Source organism: Theobroma cacao, chromosome 1 (assembly GCF_053813885.1).
Source record: "Theobroma cacao isolate CCN51 chromosome 1, ASM5381388v1, whole genome shotgun sequence".
Taxonomy (NCBI): domain Eukaryota; kingdom Viridiplantae; phylum Streptophyta; class Magnoliopsida; order Malvales; family Malvaceae; genus Theobroma; species Theobroma cacao.
In genome coordinates this window covers 11,186,740-11,205,103 of record NC_142639.1, presented here as the reverse complement: position 1 = coordinate 11,205,103, position 18,364 = coordinate 11,186,740, and the positions used below count along the sequence as shown (strand labels likewise).

At 33.4% G+C, this 18,364-nt stretch overlaps 2 protein-coding genes, 1 non-coding gene and 1 pseudogene across 5 annotated transcripts; 3 read left to right on the top strand and 1 right to left on the bottom strand.

The window, feature by feature from the left end:
• The first annotated feature begins 2,423 nt into the window (after nt 1–2,423).
• Nucleotides 2,424–3,506, top strand: LOC18612279 (uncharacterized). The gene is made up of 2 exons (XM_007048999.3): nt 2,424–2,981; nt 3,104–3,506. Exons 1-2 carry the CDS (start codon nt 2,550–2,552, stop codon nt 3,215–3,217), a joined length of 546 nt encoding a protein of 181 aa, XP_007049061.3. The 5' UTR covers nt 2,424–2,549; the 3' UTR covers nt 3,218–3,506.
• A 635-nt stretch (nt 3,507–4,141) lies between these two features.
• On the bottom strand, nt 4,142–6,609 carry LOC18612278 (polyubiquitin-like; annotated as a pseudogene). Its single transcript, XR_016024220.1, has 2 exons — nt 6,458–6,609; nt 4,142–5,749 (listed from the first exon to the last, which is right to left on the bottom strand). The product of XR_016024220.1 is annotated as a polyubiquitin-like (transcript).
• Nucleotides 6,610–8,869: 2,260 nt separating this feature from the next.
• Nucleotides 8,870–9,064, top strand: LOC148764525 (U2 spliceosomal RNA). The gene has a single exon (XR_016024376.1). It is a non-coding gene; the product is annotated as a U2 spliceosomal RNA (small nuclear RNA).
• A 267-nt stretch (nt 9,065–9,331) lies between these two features.
• LOC18612277 (Transcription factor TFIIE, alpha subunit) lies at nt 9,332–18,337 on the top strand. 2 transcript variants are annotated; one of them, XM_007048997.3, is made up of 11 exons: nt 9,332–9,491; nt 9,711–9,798; nt 9,902–10,024; nt 10,629–10,749; nt 11,107–11,235; nt 11,409–11,518; nt 11,631–11,814; nt 15,342–15,539; nt 16,093–16,326; nt 16,452–16,656; nt 17,815–18,337. In XM_007048997.3, the coding sequence occupies exons 2-11, from the start codon at nt 9,776–9,778 to the stop codon at nt 17,907–17,909; spliced, it is 1,422 nt and encodes a 473-aa protein (XP_007049059.2). In that variant the 5' UTR covers nt 9,332–9,491; nt 9,711–9,775; the 3' UTR covers nt 17,910–18,337. The 2 variants fall into 2 exon arrangements, with proteins under 2 accessions (XP_007049059.2, XP_017984141.2); XM_018128652.2 differs by having other exon boundaries at nt 9,334–9,575.
• The last annotated feature ends 27 nt before the right edge of the window (nt 18,338–18,364 follow it).

The following is an 18,364-nucleotide window of genomic DNA, read 5'->3' as shown; positions in this document are numbered from 1 at the left end:
ATATTTTATGCTTTTTACGTGCATTGATTTTAAATTTACTTTATTTTCTCCAAATAAGTAAGTAAACAAAAATGCTTTGATATTGAAATCTTTCTTGAATTCCTCAAATTTTTTGGTAAAATTGAAGGAAATTTTCTCGCTTAAGAATTTTCGAGAAAATTATCGCTTACGATGTTCTTAAAATTCCAACATTGAAAATTTTTCATTTACAATATAACCTCTATAAATTAATAACCTTGATTAAATAATATTTTTGACCAATTTGTTATGTAGACACTACTTGGTATATGGCAAGATTCACAGTCTGCTTGGAATGTTTGAATAGGGGATTTCTGTTTGGACAGTTGCTGAGTTGGTGGTTTGCAATTAGGAGAGAAATTGGTTTAATACAATGAGAACGGTCTGAATTTGGAAGCTTTAATGTGATTCAGATAGCATAAATTCTAGATGGGATCAAGCAGTGGATTGTTTGAATTAGTCGTGGATTAAATTTTGGCATTAGTATTATTATCCAATTTACCCTAAGTTGGATATTTGGTTATTTTTAGGGGTTATTAATACGCATTATATTCTCTTTGTACTTATAAAAGTCCAAGATCATTTTGGATTTTGACAATTAGCAATAATATTATGTACCTTTCAAAAAGAATAATATTTTTGATCAGTCTCAACTTGAGACAAATGTGGTAAATTAATAATTCACTAAATGTATAAGATAATACATTTTAAAATAAAACATATGGGTCTTATTTGATATACAAATTAATAATCTCCTTATATTGTGTCGAATTTACCACGCAAATGCACATATTGTTAACAAGTAATATATCATAAAATAAAGTTCGTTCTCATGGAGAATTGCCTAAATCTTTTTATTAAATACTAAAATTAACATAACTTAATCTTATTTAAACAACTGAATTTAAAACCACTAAAAATTAAAGAAACTAAAATTAAAACTAAAAGCAAAAGTAACAATTTACGTAGAATCAATTAATCAAAAATCTAAAGCTACAATATTCCCTCAATGTTTTATTTGAATCTCTTCTACTTTCTCTTTACTTACTAGATAAGCTCGAGTTGTTACCCTAGAGTTCTAATATATATATATATATATATATAAACAAGATTAAACATTAAGGTAGAATAATATGTATCAAATTATATCATTGCCACTGCTCAACTTTTATTTTAATAGGTTTGAAAATGTGATTGATATTTGTAGATACTTGATTTTGGTTAATATTTATTCTCTAAAAAATTATTTTACAACGTAACATTATATAGAGAATAATGAAAATAGCCATTACAAAGGAAGCACTACTTTATACAGAACAATTAGAACAAGTGATGCATTACTTCATGCCAAATAATCACTTCCTACGAATAACAGTGAAAATAATCTTGAATAAGTGGCAATTAAAAGTGAAGTACTATTTCATGCAAAACAGTTAGAACAAATGAAGCACTATTTCATGTAGAATACCCACTTCATACAAATAGTAGTAAAAGCAACTTGGAACGAGTGGCAGGTTCCCAGGTTACTTTAATAGTGGGATGTTCTGGAGAATTTCACTTAGTAACTCAGATATGTAGATAGTTAAGAGATTTTTTTCTTAACATTTTCTTGAAGTACGAGTGTTTCTCGCTTTTACCTTATTCTCATGTACCTGTTCATGTACATCTTCTTCATTTATACTTGTTCACATACACTTTTTTCTCTTAACTTGTTCTCATATAGCTTTTTACGTATACCTCTTCTCTATTATTTTATACTCAATAACAAGTATTATTACATCCAATTATTTCAATGATCACTCACATTATATGACATAAAATCACCACCTTAATATGTATACAATGTGTTACAGCAACGGTTACTCATATTAAAGCTCTTTATAATAATGTCATTTATTAAGTGCATTAAAACCTATTCTTGAGTATCCGTCATTTTTGGAACTATCTATAAAATCTCACAATTCATTTAGAGGAATTTCTCTTCCTTCTAGAGCTAAAACATTTTCCTCCAAAGCTCCCCTCTCTAAATTCTCTCTCTAATTTTCTTCTATTTCTTAATTTTCTTTTTATTCTTTTTTACTTGTCACGACACTCAATATTTCAAGAATTGCTACAATCTTCCTCTTTGTTGCGCCCAATACATCTTTTTACATATTTACAATACTTCCCCTCCTTATTACAAGAATTCATTTTACAATCTTTAACCAAATGAAAGGCATCTTTCATATATGTATTAAAGTATAATAGATTTTTGTCTCATTTTGCAATAAGTTGCTGTTTCCGAAAAACATTAAAATGCAAAGTAAATAAAACAACAATGAGGGTAGAAGAGGAAACAAATATCGAAAGATAGGTTTAACATGGGCATACCACTTTAAGTGGGTGGCAATCGGACAAAAGTCCTTGCAACGGTCACTTTTTGAGCTTTTAAGTCTTCTCTCTTTTGCTTGAGAAACTGGAAATAGACAAACTCAAAAGCTTTGAAGGAAACAGCACCCAGGCAAAAGAAAGAGTTAGAGCAAAGATTAAAAATGCAAAACCCAACCATGAATGAGCAAGAAGAGCAAGAGAGTCTTATAATTGCTACAGCGAGAGTGGTGGAGTATTTGGAGCCATTGATGTCAAGAGAGCTGCTTTGCAAGTTCCCAGACAACTCTGCCTTTGATTTCGACTACACCCAAAGCTCGCTTTGGTCTCCTTTGGTCCCTCGTGCTTACAGCCCTGAAGATTTGGCTTTTGATCCGATTACACCTAGGAAGCTCGCTTTTGAGTTTGGGTTTGGGTTGGAGATGGCGAAAAGCAAGAATAGTGGCAAGAAATCCATACCCAACATCAAGAAGAAGATAGGCACCGCTGCACTTAACATCAATCTTTTGAGGAACAAAAACAAGAAAAGGAAGAAAAGGACTTCTGAGTTTTCTCCAACTCCTATCAAGGGCGGCTGTGCCTCCATTATTACTAAGGTAAATGAATCTGTTTCCATGCTTACCATCTCCTTTTTGGTCCAAAGACGTGTATTAGATTATTCGTAATCAAGTCAATTAACAAAGATTTTTCTTTTTCTCTTGTGGACCGTACTGAACAGGGGTGGAGTCAGATGCTGAAGGCTTCCTCGAAGCATTTCAAGAGAAAGAAGAAAGACTCAACGGTCCACCACGTGAAGCTTCCCAACTATTTGATGAGGGATTCAAACATTTGAAGACCATCAAGTTATGTTATTCATTTTTTAAGTTTAGATAAATCATGCATATATTCCGGCATGCATTCTTATTCGCCTCATTCTTTTCAATTCTAAAACAAAGGCAACATTTTGAAGACATGAGTAATTTCAAGCATGTAATCGGTTGTCATTTGCTTTACTTCAGTACTTTTGTTATGCTTTATACCTTTCAATTGGTTTTAGTTCAGAAGAAGCCCTGGACAATTGATTATTTCTGACTTTCTTCAATCTAAAAGTGGTATATAACTTGAATCCAAGTTTAAGTTAATCTTTGTTCCTCCTTTGAAGGTTTGTTTTTTTTTTATTAATCAAGTCAAAAGATGACAAGAAAAATTGCCTACAGATCTTTTCTGCATCTGCAGTCTACCATAGGAGATCCGTTCTTCAGAACAAATATCCCTACTCGAAAATCTTTCTTGCACTCAATATCCTGACAAATAAGACAAACTTTATGGTGAAGAAAATTGTTGTTTTATCCTTGAAGCAAAAAATTGAATTCTTTTTTCATCCTAAATAATTAAAAGCAGAGATCTAAAGAGACCAGAAAGACTAACTGGAGCCCCAATCCTCAAAAGAAAGTACCGACCACAACTACATGTACGTAACCAAGGAGATTGGCTCCAATCCTCCAAAGAAAGTACCGACCACAACTACATGTACATAACCAAGGAGATTTAACAGACCTAAATGACCTGTTGGCAGAATAAAAGGGCCGATATACCTCAGCAGTCAGCAATGAAACATAACCAAGGAAATTTGACATACTTACATGTACACATGATGGTACACCTTAGATGCAAAACATCCTGCATGTAGCATCAATTTATGGGCAGTCTCTGTAACATGGGCTAGTAAAAAAGACAGAATAAGAACCACAACTACATTCCAAGAGGCACATCTAACTTTTTACGGGTAAGATCAAATTCTATAACAGAAATGCAGCCCGATCTCCACAAAGAAACAGAGAATTTAACCACAAGAGACACATGCGAACAAAGATCCATATTACAATAAACTGAGTACGATAACCTCATTCAAGAGGAGTAAGTATGACAACCATAAACCAAACCAAGACCTAAAATAAGTTTCAGAAGACATTTAGAACCCTTAAACACTGGCCAATAAGCAAAAACAATTCATTGAAGAACCAAACACCCTGACTGCTGCATCACTTCTAAACTTAAAAGCCACCACGAAGGCGAAGAACAAGATGCAAGGTGGATTCCTTCTGGATGTTGTAGTCTGCCAGAGTTCTCCCATCCTCCAGCTGCTTCCCAGCAAAAATCAACCTCTGCTGGTCTGGAGGGATCCCCTCCTTGTCCTGGATCTTTGCCTTCACATTTCAGTCAAGGTCTTCACAAATATCTGCATCCCACCACGTAAACGCAACACCAAGTGAAGGGTAGATTCCTTTTGGATATTATAGTCAGCGAGAGTTCTTCCATCTTCAAGCTGCTTGCCAGCAAAGATGAGCCTTTGCTGGTCTGGTGGGATACCCTCCTTATCTTGGATCTTTGCCTTCACATTATCAATGGTATCTGAACTCTCAACCTCCAATGTGATAGTCTTTCCAGTAAGAGTCTTCACAAAAATTTGCATCCCACCACGAAGACGGAGAACCAAGTGAAGGGTTGACTCCTTTTGAATGTTATAATCAGCAAGTGTCCTTCCATCTTCAAGTTGTTTTCCAGCAAAAATCAACCTCTGCTGATCTGGTGGGATACCCTCTTTATCCTGAATCTTAGCCTTGACATTGTCAATAGTGTCCGAGCTCTCTACCTCCAAAGTGATCGTTTTACCTGTGAGAGTCTTGACAAAGATTTGCATGCCACCTCGAAGACGAAGCACCAAATGAAGGGTGGACTCCTTCTGGATATTATAGTCAGCTAGGGTGCGACCGTCTTCAAGCTGTTTGCCAGCAAAGATAAGTCTTTGTTGATCAGGAGGGATTCCTTCCTTGTCTTGGATCTTCGCTTTGACATTGTCAATAGTATCAGAGCTCTCAACCTCCAAGGTGATAGTCTTTCCTGTGAGTGTCTTGACAAAGATTTGCATACCACCACGGAGACGAAGCACCAAATGGAGGGTGGACTCCTTCTGGATATTATAGTCAGCTAGGGTTCGGCCGTCTTCAAGCTGTTTGCCAGCAAAAATAAGCCTTTGCTGGTCGGGAGGGATTCCTTCCTTGTCTTGGATCTTAGCCTTGACATTATCAATAGTGTCAGAGCTCTCAACCTCCAAGGTGATAGTCTTTCCCGTGAGAGTCTTGACAAAGATTTGCATACCACCACGGAGACGAAGCACCAAATGGAGGGTAGACTCCTTCTGGATATTATAGTCAGCTAGGGTTCGACCATCTTCAAGCTGTTTGCCAGCAAAAATAAGCCTTTGCTGGTCAGGAGGGATTCCTTCCTTGTCTTGGATCTTAGCCTTGACATTGTCAATAGTATCAGAGCTCTCAACCTCAAGGGTGATGGTCTTGCCTGTTAGGGTTTTCACAAAGATTTGCATCTGGTAGGTCAAAGAATTAACAGAAGCTTAGAAACTAAAATGAAAATGCCCTGGTGATCATAAATATATTTGCCAAAAACTCTTAAAAAAAACACAAGATAGGAAATGAAAGAAAGGTAAAGAAAAGCTCTTTCACTAAGGAAAACCTAACAATTATTAAAGGAAAAAGAACTGTTGGAAATTGACGAAATTCCCAAAAACCAATCAAGAGCCTAGATTCTATTGATTAAGGGAAGAACTTAGAAGATGAAAACAAAAGCAACCCATGATCAATATTAGTTTATAAAATGATCTTAAAAGACCAATCTAAAGCTACATAGTATCCAAAACAGATCACAATATTCAAAGGAACTATCACTTCTGGGCAATCAAAAACTTGCCTTTTCATTTCAATATTCGAACTTTTTTGCCCAAATTACACGGATTGAAAATAACAAGATTCGACCAACAAATTAAAAAGAAAGAAAAGTCTTATCCGTCATGTACTATATCAATAGATCTACAAAAACAGATCAATCATATTAAAAAGGAATATGATTCGATTAATCATAGCCTGATCAGTAAGGCATGATAAAAGAAACAAAAAACCACTAATTTGCATTGCAGCGCCAAGATCAATCAAAATATAAAGAATCAGAAAAGAGAAGTAAAATGAACTTAAAGAAGGAGATAAAAACAACCAGAAATTCGAAGGAGACGAAAAGTTACCTTGAATGAGAGAGAAGTTTGACAAACTTGGATCAATAAAACTGATATAATCTCTGGCGATGAGTAGGCTAGGGCTAGAGTTATACGCCTTTTATAGCGAGGGAAGCTGCCAAACAAGGACCGCAATGTTTCTAGAAACTCGTATAATTGTATTCGTTAATTTTTTTTCCTTATACCATACGTACACGTCAAGGTTTTTTTTTTATTATATATATAATTTTTATAATTTTTCGTAATAATAATAATATAAAAATTTGTCTGTAATTCTTTTATTCCAAAATTATATATACATTGGGCCCATCTAATTCTTTAATAATACAGTGTTGTAAAATGAAAAAAAAAAGAACAATGTAAAATTGCATTTTAAGAGAGAATAGGTTATGTTATAAAGAAAGTTGATAGGATTTTTTAGTTAAAATATGCTATTAGACCCTATATTTTGGTAAGGTTGTAGATTTAGTTCGTATGTAATAATTTATAAAAATTAAATTTCTATACTTTCTAAAATTAATAATGTCAATCCAATTGTTAACAATATTAAAATTTTTCTATTATTTATGCTACTATAGTAATCTTTTGTTGATGTGGTATTGAATATGATAATCTATTAATGATGATGTGGTATTTTTTTAATATATTTTACAACACTTTTTTCATTACTTTAACTTATGTAGCATAGAATTTTAATGCACTATTTTTCTTAAATCTTAGAAACTTATTCATAATTTTGATTTGTTTTTTTTTAATTTTATTTAAAACTATTAACTCACATTAGATAATTTCATATTTATACTTATAAAATCTATGTTAAAATTAAGTCACATCATATCATATCATTAGTAAAGTGTTAAATCATCATTGTCATGTTATCAAATTTAATATCACATCAATAAAAAAATAACACATCAACACAATAAAATTCTATCTTAGTATAAATAATAAAAAATTTTAACACAATTGATTGATATTGTCAATTTTTAAAAATTATAGTGACTCAATTTTTACAAATAATTATACAAAGATTAAATCCATCATTTTGGCAGAATGCAGAAACTAATTAAATAATTTGAATTTTTTTCAAAGTTTACTTTTTTTTTCCTGAGCATACCAAAGAATTTATAATTATATTTCTTAACAAATGTAAATAATTTTATCATCTAAGTTTGTGTCACTTGGTTCATGCCACCAATCTCACAATTAATATTAATATTTAATATAAATGTATGTTTTATTATTTGGTTTATGACTAAACCGATCAAATTATTTTGATTTTCAATTATTTTAGTTGTTTCGAGAATTCGGTCAATTTAATCAATTTTTAAATTTTTTTGATTAATTTAGTTTTTAACCATGACACATCTACAAGATCGAATCACTGTATGCTCTACTCAACGTCTAAATCTGATTTTTATTCAAGAAATTAAAGTTAAGGAAAACGGCGCTACACAGCATATGCTACAAGGACAGAATAGTTGAGAAGAAAGTAAAAAATTAGGCTTGTCTTTGCAGTACATTTCACGTCATGGCTGGAACTGGCTCAGCTTCTTCATTAAGGCACATCAATTTCAATTTCAATTTCAATTTCCATTTAAATGTGTTTTACGAGAAACTTCGTAAAAGCTTATTTGGTATGGTTCCGTTCGAGCTGCGTGGAAACTCCTCTTAGAAGTAGAGATTTTAGAATATTACTATGGTATAATGTCTGAAAACGTTTTTAAATTATTTAAAAAAAATTAATTTTTTTTATTTTTTATTTCTTTCAATTAAGTTTTTATAATGTTATTTTGAATCAAATAAACTATTATGATTAATGTTTGATTAATTTTTATTAATTAAAATATTGTTTGTTATTTTATTCTTTCATGACACTAACGTATTAATATTAAAAGTGAAAATTATTACATAATTATATTATCATATCATATTAGTATATCACGTTATTATCAATTATAGTATATTAATATATCGCATAATCATTAATTATGATATTTTAATATATCACGTCAATATTATATACTATTAAATGATAAGAGGCATTTTGACTTCAATTATAATATGTTAGCATATCACATAATCATTAATTATGATATTTTAATATGTCACGTTAATATTATATTGTATTGAATGATAAGAGATATTTTGACTAAATTAACCATTAATCATAAAGATTAATTTGGTCCAAAATAAAAATATAAAAATTTATTTGACTCAAAAATAAAAATAAAAATACTTAATTAAATGTCATAAAAGAATAAAGTTTATTTTAATTTTGTAAAATTATTTAATAGTTTTTTTATAAATATTATGTCTATTATTATTATCAAATTAAAAATATTAAAAAATTAAAAAATATATTATTATATGTATTAAATTTTTTTATTAAAATCTGTTTTTTTAAGCTTACAGAAGCTCATACCTTTCTCGACCTTTTGGCTAAGATCAAGTGTAGTATCTGTTCTTATCAGTTTAATATCTGATACGTGGGCCATTGGTCCACATGATATTAAATTAATTTTTTAAGGGGAGAGCCCATAACGGTAGCTTGCTACTGGGGATCTCATGTGTCGCCCATGCGTTGCACTATGGCTTGGGCCTGGCGCACCCCACCCAAAAAAAAAAAATAGCTTGCAGAAGCTCATTGGGTCAGCTTTGAGTACATGGAGTAATGAAATTGCTTCAAAGTTGTCCGCTATATATTAAACTTTTATTAAGTATAATATTCTTTTTGTTTATTAATTATACCTTTTCAGGTATAAAAATGTATAATTTTACTTATATTATATCTGAAAAGAATTATGTATATTTTTATTTTCAGAACTTGTAGAATAAGCAATTTACTTTTAATTAGTATTATAAGAGCTGCGTAATAAGCACAGACACGCGCTCTCTCCATCTGCCGGGCACATCGCGCACACATCCTCTGGCAATCAAGCCCCGCTTCGTCTACTTGCTTCAGGCCGCCTTTTACTTTTTAGCTTACATTTCATCAAAATTTAGCCGCATCACAGCAACCATTACCTTTTCTCCTTAACGGGTATTTCTCCAATCTTTGATAGTGAATGAAATTAATCCGTTTACCGTGTCTGTCCACATAGAAAAGACAATCAGGGTTTTCTGGGTAAACTTCCCGACAGTTTCTACCTCGATCCTTGCTTTCTTGACAATCCGCCCCATCCCCTCTTTCGAACCCCGTCACTCTGGATCTGGATAGCTATACTTTTGATTACTGATGCTGTTCCTTTTGCGCAAACAGATTACGTGATGCAAATTGAATTTGGGCACTTCTCAAGAAATTTTTAAAGCCTACCCCTGAACAAGATGAGTATCGAGCCATTTAACAGGTATGCTTTTACTTCAAATGAGGGCAATAGAGGGTATCAGGAAACAGGGTTGGTCTTTGCCTATTATTTTGTGTCTTTATTGAAATTGAAGTTGGAAAAACAGATTGGTGAAACTTGCAGCTCGTGCGTTTTATGATGATGTGACAACTAAAGGAGATAATCAGCCGAAGACGGGTCGGGGGGATAATAGAGGGATTGCTGTAGTAGTACTTGATGCTCTTACAAGGTAACTGTTTCTTATTTCATCTCTTGGAAACTATTAAAGAGGGTTTTGTTTCTAATAGCAAGGGAAGGAAAAGGGGAAAAATATGCTTTTGTTAGTAGGAGATATGGGGCAGGTAGCATTCAAGTTTTTCTTTTTTATTTGAAATTAAGGCTTATTGAATTTAAAATAGAAATGTCTGTGGTGCATTTTATAATTTAAAATAGAGTTTTAGAAAAGACTTTTACAGTTGAAGTTGTGATCTTGTCTCGAAAGAAAGCACATTTAGAAGCATCCGAAAATTGACTATTTTGGACATTGAAGCACGAGGCATTTGAATGATTTTTTGTAATACGTATAATATGGTGAAACTGAAGTGTTAGACTAGGCTAAACACTTTGGGAAGTGTTCTTTTAGTTCAACTAGTAGTCTGTGATAGGAGGATAATATTTTATAATTTTAGTATTATATTTGTAGTTATGTTGTGATGCCAAATATATTTGTCTTCAAGAATAATTCCTTTTGCTTACAATATTATGCCTGCTTGTTTGAGTTGCCCTTTAGGCTTACAATGTGCAAGCCACTTCATTCTGTTATTGTAATTCACAATTTTCCCTTTCATTTCTAGGAGACAATGGGTTAGGGAAGAAGATTTGGCAAAGGAGTTGAAACTACATTCAAAGCAACTTCGGCGGACTCTACGGCTATTTGAGGAAGAAAAACTAGTCACCCGTGATCATAGGAGAGAGGTTAGTGTCTGATATAGTTCCTCTTCTTTTCTTTTTTCTTCCCCTGTACTGATGTTTCATAGTTGTCACTCTGCTTGATTTTCTAGGTAGATTTTTTGTTTTGCATTTTTCTGAATCATCATGTTCTAGGTCTTTATTAATTTTCAAACATACACTGAGGTTGTAAAAGGATTGAAGATCACTTTCTTTTCCCCTGTTTTTATTTTCAGCTGTACCTTATTTTCACATTGAATTGAGGCATAGTGGTATTGTGTTAGTGGCCACAAATCTAGTTTCCATTTATTGTGAACACGTTTTTGGTCATATTGTACCCTTGTTTTGTTTTTGCCTGCATACTGATGTTTGGTTTGGTCACAGACGGCTAAAGGAGCAAAGATATATAGTGCTGCAGTAGCTGCGACAGTTGATGTTCAACATGGTGGAAAAGAGGGAGAGGAGAAGATTAAATTGCACACTCACTCTTACTGTTGTCTGGATTATGCACAGGTTGCTATTTTATTTCTTTTCATTTTTTGTTTTTTCCAATTCTGTTATGCATTGATTAATATGATAATACTGGATTGGATAGCTAAGGCATTAGACCTCTTTGCCTTTTATCCATTTCAGAGCAGATTCTGGCTTCTGAGTTTGTGAAATTCCTGAAGCAATGTGTTTTGTAGATATATGATGTTGTTAGGTATAGACTGCATCGTATGAAGAAAAAACTAAAGGATGAACTTGAGGACAAGAATACTGTACAGGAGTATGTGTGCCCTAACTGCGGGAAAAGGTTTCTGCCACTGCCTTTCTCTTTCCTCCTCTTTTTCTTCTGTTTTTTCTTTCCTTGGGTCATATGAAATGCATATTTGGCTATTGAGGGTGTCCTGGTATCATGTCTTCAGATACAATGCTTTGGATGCATTGCGATTGGTTTCTTTGGAGGATGAATATTTTCACTGTGAAAGATGTAATGGAGAATTGGTGGCAGAGAGCGACAAGTTAGCAGCACAAGATGTAGGAGATGGAGATGACAATGCAAGACGACGGCGACGTGAAAAATTGAAGGACATGCTTCAAAAAATGGAGGTAATTTTTTCTTAAAATTTCCTATTTTTGTTATCTTATATTTTGTATTTCATTTGTACTTGATCTATTTTGTGAATCTATTGAAATAAGGAAGTTAATCCCTTTATGAGTAAGCTTACAAAATTTTAGTAGGTTCACAGTTTTTTTAAATACATCTTGCATGTGAAAAGCATGTTATTAATATAAAGATCCCTTCTACTGGCCATATTTGCTTTGGATATTATTAGACTTTATTAAAGGTTCAAATATTAACATTGGCTCAAATCAATGAGGTCCATTGAAATTTAGCTTAATTCTTTGTCCTTGGCTTCTGATGGTGAAGGAATCTGGTGTTTCATTTGAATTCTTCTTGAAAGGGAAAAAAAGGAACCTAAATAGTGAAATAGTGATTCTGAGGAAATCCATGTTGCTGTTACTCTATTGTGCGTATATAGGAAACACATATCATTCAATTTGGGGGGTAAGGAGAACATGATCTGTTGCATGGAGTTTACCGTGCCCACCTTGAAGTGTTCTTTTTTAGTTTTTGCTGGTTGCTTCTGCCATGTTAGATGACACTGGTCCAGGAGGGTTCCCACTTGTCAATGCATTTCTAAAAGCTATGTAAAGAACTTGTGGGCAAAATAGAAATATAGACACCTAGCTTTTTGTGTTCTTTGAATAGCTAGGTGTTCAAAGCAGTGGAGCAAAGGCCATGCAAACATTAAGCTTTGGTTTGTATGCAACAGAGCAAATGATTCTAATTCTGCTAATCTTTCCTTTTGGAATTTATTGATTCTTTTGTGTTTGTTGTTTTCTTTGTCAATGGTTTTCGATTTTTTTCATGCACAATAGTGCTGAATCCGTTCACCTTTAATGGATGAATGTATCAGAAGAGAGAAAAGACACAAGATATTTTAATGTGTGTGTGCTTTATTATTATTATTATCATTATTTTTTTTTTTTTGGGGGGGGGGGGGGGGGGGGTGTTGTTGCATGTTCATGCTGTCTAAACTTGTATTTTCTCCCTTGTTCATTCTCATTTGATTATCATATGAGCATATCCAATAACAAATTGTCTGGTGGACTATTGATTGTGGCTTCTAAATGTTTTCAATTTTTGTCAACTCTATCTGAGATTCTCTGTAATCCGGAAATGCTCATTCCCTGTGAGTTGAATTGATCTGAGTCGTTGTAATCTGGTTTCTCCACTGTTCAGCTTCCTAGGACTTAATGCATGCACTTCTTATTCTTGACTTTATTTTTGATGTTTTTGTCAAATTTGTTACATATTACTGTTTTGCTACTCTTTTCAATAATAGTGCAAGTTTTTGTTGATTATATGTGCTTTTATTTGTTTACTTACTTGTCAAACAAGGGAATCCTACAAGAATAGAACAGGGAGAAACTAGTAAAATAACACCAGTAAAATGATCTGGAGAAATTGGAAATGAAGTGGAATTGGAGACTTTACATCAGAAAAGACTGATTATTATCAATAGTTGAGGCGTTGGCATCGATATCTCTCCAACTAGCCTGCTGATCAGTCTTTGTTTTTAGCATTGCTAAAGCAATCATAAAGGGAGAACAGATCATTGACCATACCTTAGCAGACACTAAAGGGAAGAAGTTATGAAGTTTCCATATCTTCCACATTGAAAGATAAATCAGGAAACTCACCTTTCAATCCTTCCTCTGCATTTTGCATTCTAAATATCCTTCCAAACAAAAACCTTTCCCCTGTCATTGACTTCAGAAGATGTTTCTTGCAAAAGCATCCTATCGAGTCCTAATAGCCTGCTGCTGTGCTACCCTATATTTGGAACAATGGTGAAGTAGTCCAGCTTCTTTGATTCTCACTTTGTGGACAACTTACCTTCATTGTCTTACACCTTTCTCACCTGAGCTGGGTGATGTTTAAAGTCATCTTTTCTACCTCATTAAATGGTATTTCTGTGTATCTTCTCTTCTAATATAGTCCATTAACTTCTGATAAGCATAGCTCTTTGCCCCTTAGAATGTTATTCCCTCCATGCAACAGGTTACTTCTTCCATCTCTGGTTAATAGCATCTTTAACCGTACTAGCTGTGGAGATGAAAATCTTGAAGGAGATTTGGGAATGTCCCAAAACTAGTCACTGAACCAGCGCTATCCTCTACACCTTCATACTGATACAAGCTCACTGTTGCTCAGTTTTACTTTGAACCTGGAAACATTTTCAAAGATGAAAAAACACCTGATTAAATCCTGTTGAAAAGATGTGAATTAAGGGAAACAACTTCCTGCTCTTGTTAATACCACAAGGGCTATTGAAGAAATTAGTTTACTAGTCTGCTGAGAGAGTCCATTAGATAGCCTGAAAAGTCACCATGAGAGGTAGTAAACCTGGAAGAAATTTATTTAAGGCTGAAAGAAGTTGCAGATGTGCTTTTCTTCAATTTTCTTTAGAAAGACGGATTGAGTACTGCAAGCTATGCATTTTAAATCTAAACACAAAAACTATGGAAGCAATGAATAAACATAAAACAATGACCAAGGTTTAGTCAAGACAAATTACAGTGACTATTTATGCCTTTAAGCTTGGCAACCAGGTTAGTTAATCCTAAAATGCTAATTTATTAGATAAGCCTGGTCATTACAGGTATATAAAAGTTGACTTGAATCCGAGCTTAAACACAGTAATTAGTATAACCATAAAAGCTCTCAACAAACATCTAATTGGAAACAGTCAACCAAATTAACTATCCTTATAGCCCATAAGCTCCGAAAGAAATTAAAGCCTCTAATTTAAAAAATGTTTGTTATGCAGAATAACCTCCAAAAGTATTTTTAAATTCTCTCTTGTATTTTCAATAAATATTTTGCTTGAAATTCTAATCTATCATTCGATCACAAAATAAATAGAAAGGGCTAAGAGGCTTACCCTGTTATAATGGCAACTATGGAGAAATGGCTCTTAGATATGCAGTCTGCACAATCTGCTCGATCTCCCTATCTCTGATCACTGAAGCACCATCATACATGATCATAGGTCTTCTCTGGAATTATATAGTGGCTACATAACCTGAATTTAAACATTGATGACCATAGAAACAAGCAGTGGGAAATGCAGTTTTTCCTGGGTTAGCTGTCATTCCATAATCCCGCTCACACGGCTGGCATGCCCTTTTATTCATTTCCATCAATCTTGATCTAAGGATCAAACACCAAGAGATATTTAAGCTCCTCTTGAATCTGCTAGTATGAAGCATTATGAAAAGGAAATATAATCTTAATATTGATTTTTACTACCTTCTGGGGAGCTTGGAGAAAAGCCATTGCAAAACTGTCCTGTCCTCAGATTGTTTCTCTCTTTCACATTGCCAAAACTTTCTTTTTATATAGCCTCGACAACCAAATTTGATCATCAGCACTAATTCTTTGAATTCCATTGCATTTAACTTATTTCCCTATCCATTTGTTTTACAGTTATATGTCACTTCAGTCTTTTCGTGGTGTATATTTTGTAGGCCATTTTTAAAGAGGTGATGCGATGATATGACTGCAGGTACAGCTTAAACCTCTAATGGAACAACTTAGCAGAGTAAAAGATTTGCCTGTTCCAGAATTTGGAAGTCTACAAGCATGGGAAGCTCGAGCAAGTGCTGCTGGGCGTGCAATAAATGGTGATTCTGGTTCTAATGATCCTTCCAGATCTTCTCAGGGTTTTGGTGGAACACCTATGCCATTTCTTGGGGAGACAAAGGTAAGACTTCAACTGTATTTCTCTTTGATGTCTAATGTCAGGTGCAACTGCTTAAAATGTACTAATATTTATGTAATATTGATGCTAGACTTTGGTATGAATTTGTAGTTTAACTCTCCTAACAGTTTTTTTTTTCTTGTATGTGTGTTTGTAGTCATGTATCAATAATTTTTGGAGGTTCAAATTTGCTTACAATCTTAAATTGTGTGTGTGTATTGAATTTTCATGCAAAATGCTAAGTTAACTAAAGGCATCTGATGCATTTGAGAAAGCTAGTAACCATTTATGCTGAAACAGATTTCTGCTTAGACCATACTATTCCAAGGAGAAATAGTTTTGGAAGCTTTCTGGAGTTATGCCTGTCATATATCAGTCTTCAACCAAACTATCTATTTTCTATGCTTTGTACTTTTTGGGAGTGTGGATTTTCTGTTGCTATTTTTACTAGAAACTTTTCTCTATTGTGTTGGGCATGACATTTTTTAATTTCAAATATTGGATGTTCTACCATCAACTTCGATTGTTTTCAAAGCTTCTTGGGCCTGCTTGGCAGGTTGAAGTTGCTTTTTCTGGTCTTGATGGCAAGGAAGAAGATGCCAAATCTGAAAGTGCAGGCACATCCTTGAAAGTATTGCCACCTTGGATGATAAAGCAAGGAATGAACCTGACAAAAGAACAACGTGGAGAGGTCAAGCAGGAGTCAAAGACAGATGGCACTTCAGCACAACCAGATTTTTCAGATGACAAGAAGTCGACTATTGGAACTGATGATAAGAAGAATTTACAGGTACGTAGAATGAGATGGATTCCTTCATTTTGTCTATATCCATCTAGTTCTTTGAATCATTCTTTTTTCTTTCTTTTTTCTCTGATTAAAGTTTTTAATTTACTTGCTTTCCTGTTGTATTGAAGGACGAGTATCTTAAAGCCTATTATGCTGCTTTGTACAAGAAACAACAAGAACTAGAAGAAGCTGCTAAGAAACAAGAAGAATTATCGGACATTCCTCTCTCCAGTAGTCATTCTGACCCTTCCAAGCGTCAAGTTGGCATGAAAGTTAAACGTGATGACGATGAGGGAGATGATGATATTGATTGGGAAGAAGCCCCTCTTGCAGGTAAGTGCTTTATTTTGTTTTGTATTCAGAATATAATTTGGTTGCTATTGGATGACTATGAAAACTGCTGAAAATTAAATGTTTAAACTACTTGAAATTGTTATCATGCTTGGTTGTTCTTGTTCATATAACTAACCATTTAAAAGAATATTTAATAAGCAAAAAATCTTTGAAAACTGTGCAAGGGGAATTTACTGCTAAATCTTAGAATATATTTAGCCAAATCAATAATTTATGGGTAAGCCATCAAATATAATTTAATTCCTTTTTCCCATGTTTTATTGTAATTCATAATGTTATCTACTTTCATATTTTATATCAAATTGAGTACACATACGTATAGAGCGGAAAACTAATATTTTTTAAAATTCAGTATTTGTTGGTATCAAACAATTCATTAAATTCAGTTTTTAAATTTAAAGAATATACCAAATTTTCCCTAAATGGGTTTTTTTTTGGACAAAATCCCTAAATTGAGTCATAATAATTTTCATCAACTGTTAACTTAGTACTAGATAAATAAAAACAAATAGTTAGTTTCGGGTGCAAAATTTTCAGTTTTATCTAATAGCAGGATATTTTAATTGTACATAATGTTGCTAATACTTTCCTATCAATCAACATCAAAAATAATGACCAGAATGTATACATGCATAGGATCATTATTTCTTTAACTTTCAGAAAGTTTCACTTTTTTTTGGCCTCAAAAAGTTTCACATTGAATGCTATTCAAGGCGTGCAGAATTGCAGTAGACAGTTATTTTCATAATTGATCGCTGCCTAGTGTGGTTTTCCCAGCAAACAGTTACTGCATATACATATATACATGCATGTTATTTCTTAATTCACGATAGGATATGTTTAGTATACTTACTGGTAGGGGGAAAATATCTGTCTTCCTGTGCTCTGTTGAAATATGCATGTTATAGGATTTTTGTTGCCATTTAAAGTGTGTTTGTAATAATAGAAATAATTTGCAGTAAATCAAGTTGAGTTTTGCCATTAACTTTCTGTGCCAGTCATGGAAGCAAGTTGATATAAGTTCAATCCTCATGCCCCATACATCTTTTTGATACAAAATTTGTCCTAATCATAGTTTCATTATGATGATGATATTTGTGTATTCCCTATAAAATAATTTGCTATATGTAATTTCAGGCAATACAACTGAGAGTTATAAGGTTAATGACTTGAATGTTGAAGCGGAAGCTTCTGGAGATGATGAGGATGATGTAGATTGGGAGGAAGGCTAAAGACAGCGAAGATTTTCCTAAGTGAATGGTTCAGCTTCCTTTGGTCTTCATGGCGTTAGCAACGTTGGGAATGGGTGGTGTAAATGTTGCTCTCTACTTGCAATTCTTCACATCTTCATGTGCTCTTACAACTGAAGCCCCTCCAATTGGATCATTGGTATCAAATTTATTTGTGATCGCTTGACTTCGTGCCATTAGTTTGCTGTGAGAAGTCAAAAACAATGTTTGTAGTCTTAGAAATTGATTTTCATGAGCTTGCCTTGTAGACAAAGCAGTATAACAAAGACATTTATCACAATTGTAATTTCTGTTTCCATCAGTTGGAGCTTGTGTTCGTGAGCAAGGTACTGAATAGAGTTAATTTCAACAGCGTTATGTAAAAAAACAGCAGCGAGAATCACAAGTATCTTCGTTGCCATCTGTTTTTTAATGTTTGCAAAGTATCAAGACTTGAA

Excerpts from the sequence above, each read along its gene's own strand:
- LOC18612277 (XM_007048997.3), top strand. The coding sequence starts at position 9,776 with ATGAGTATCGAGCCATTTAACAG. Across the intron at positions 10,025-10,628 it reads GTACTTGATGCTCTTACAAG|GAGACAATGGGTTAGGGAAG; the intron begins GTAACTGTTTCT and ends TTTCATTTCTAG. Across the intron at positions 10,750-11,106 it reads CCCGTGATCATAGGAGAGAG|ACGGCTAAAGGAGCAAAGAT; the intron begins GTTAGTGTCTGA and ends GTTTGGTCACAG.
- LOC18612279 (XM_007048999.3), top strand. The coding sequence starts at position 2,550 with ATGCAAAACCCAACCATGAATGAGCAAGAAGAGCAAGAGAGTCTTATA. Across the intron at positions 2,982-3,103 it reads GTGCCTCCATTATTACTAAG|GGGTGGAGTCAGATGCTGAA; the intron begins GTAAATGAATCT and ends CGTACTGAACAG.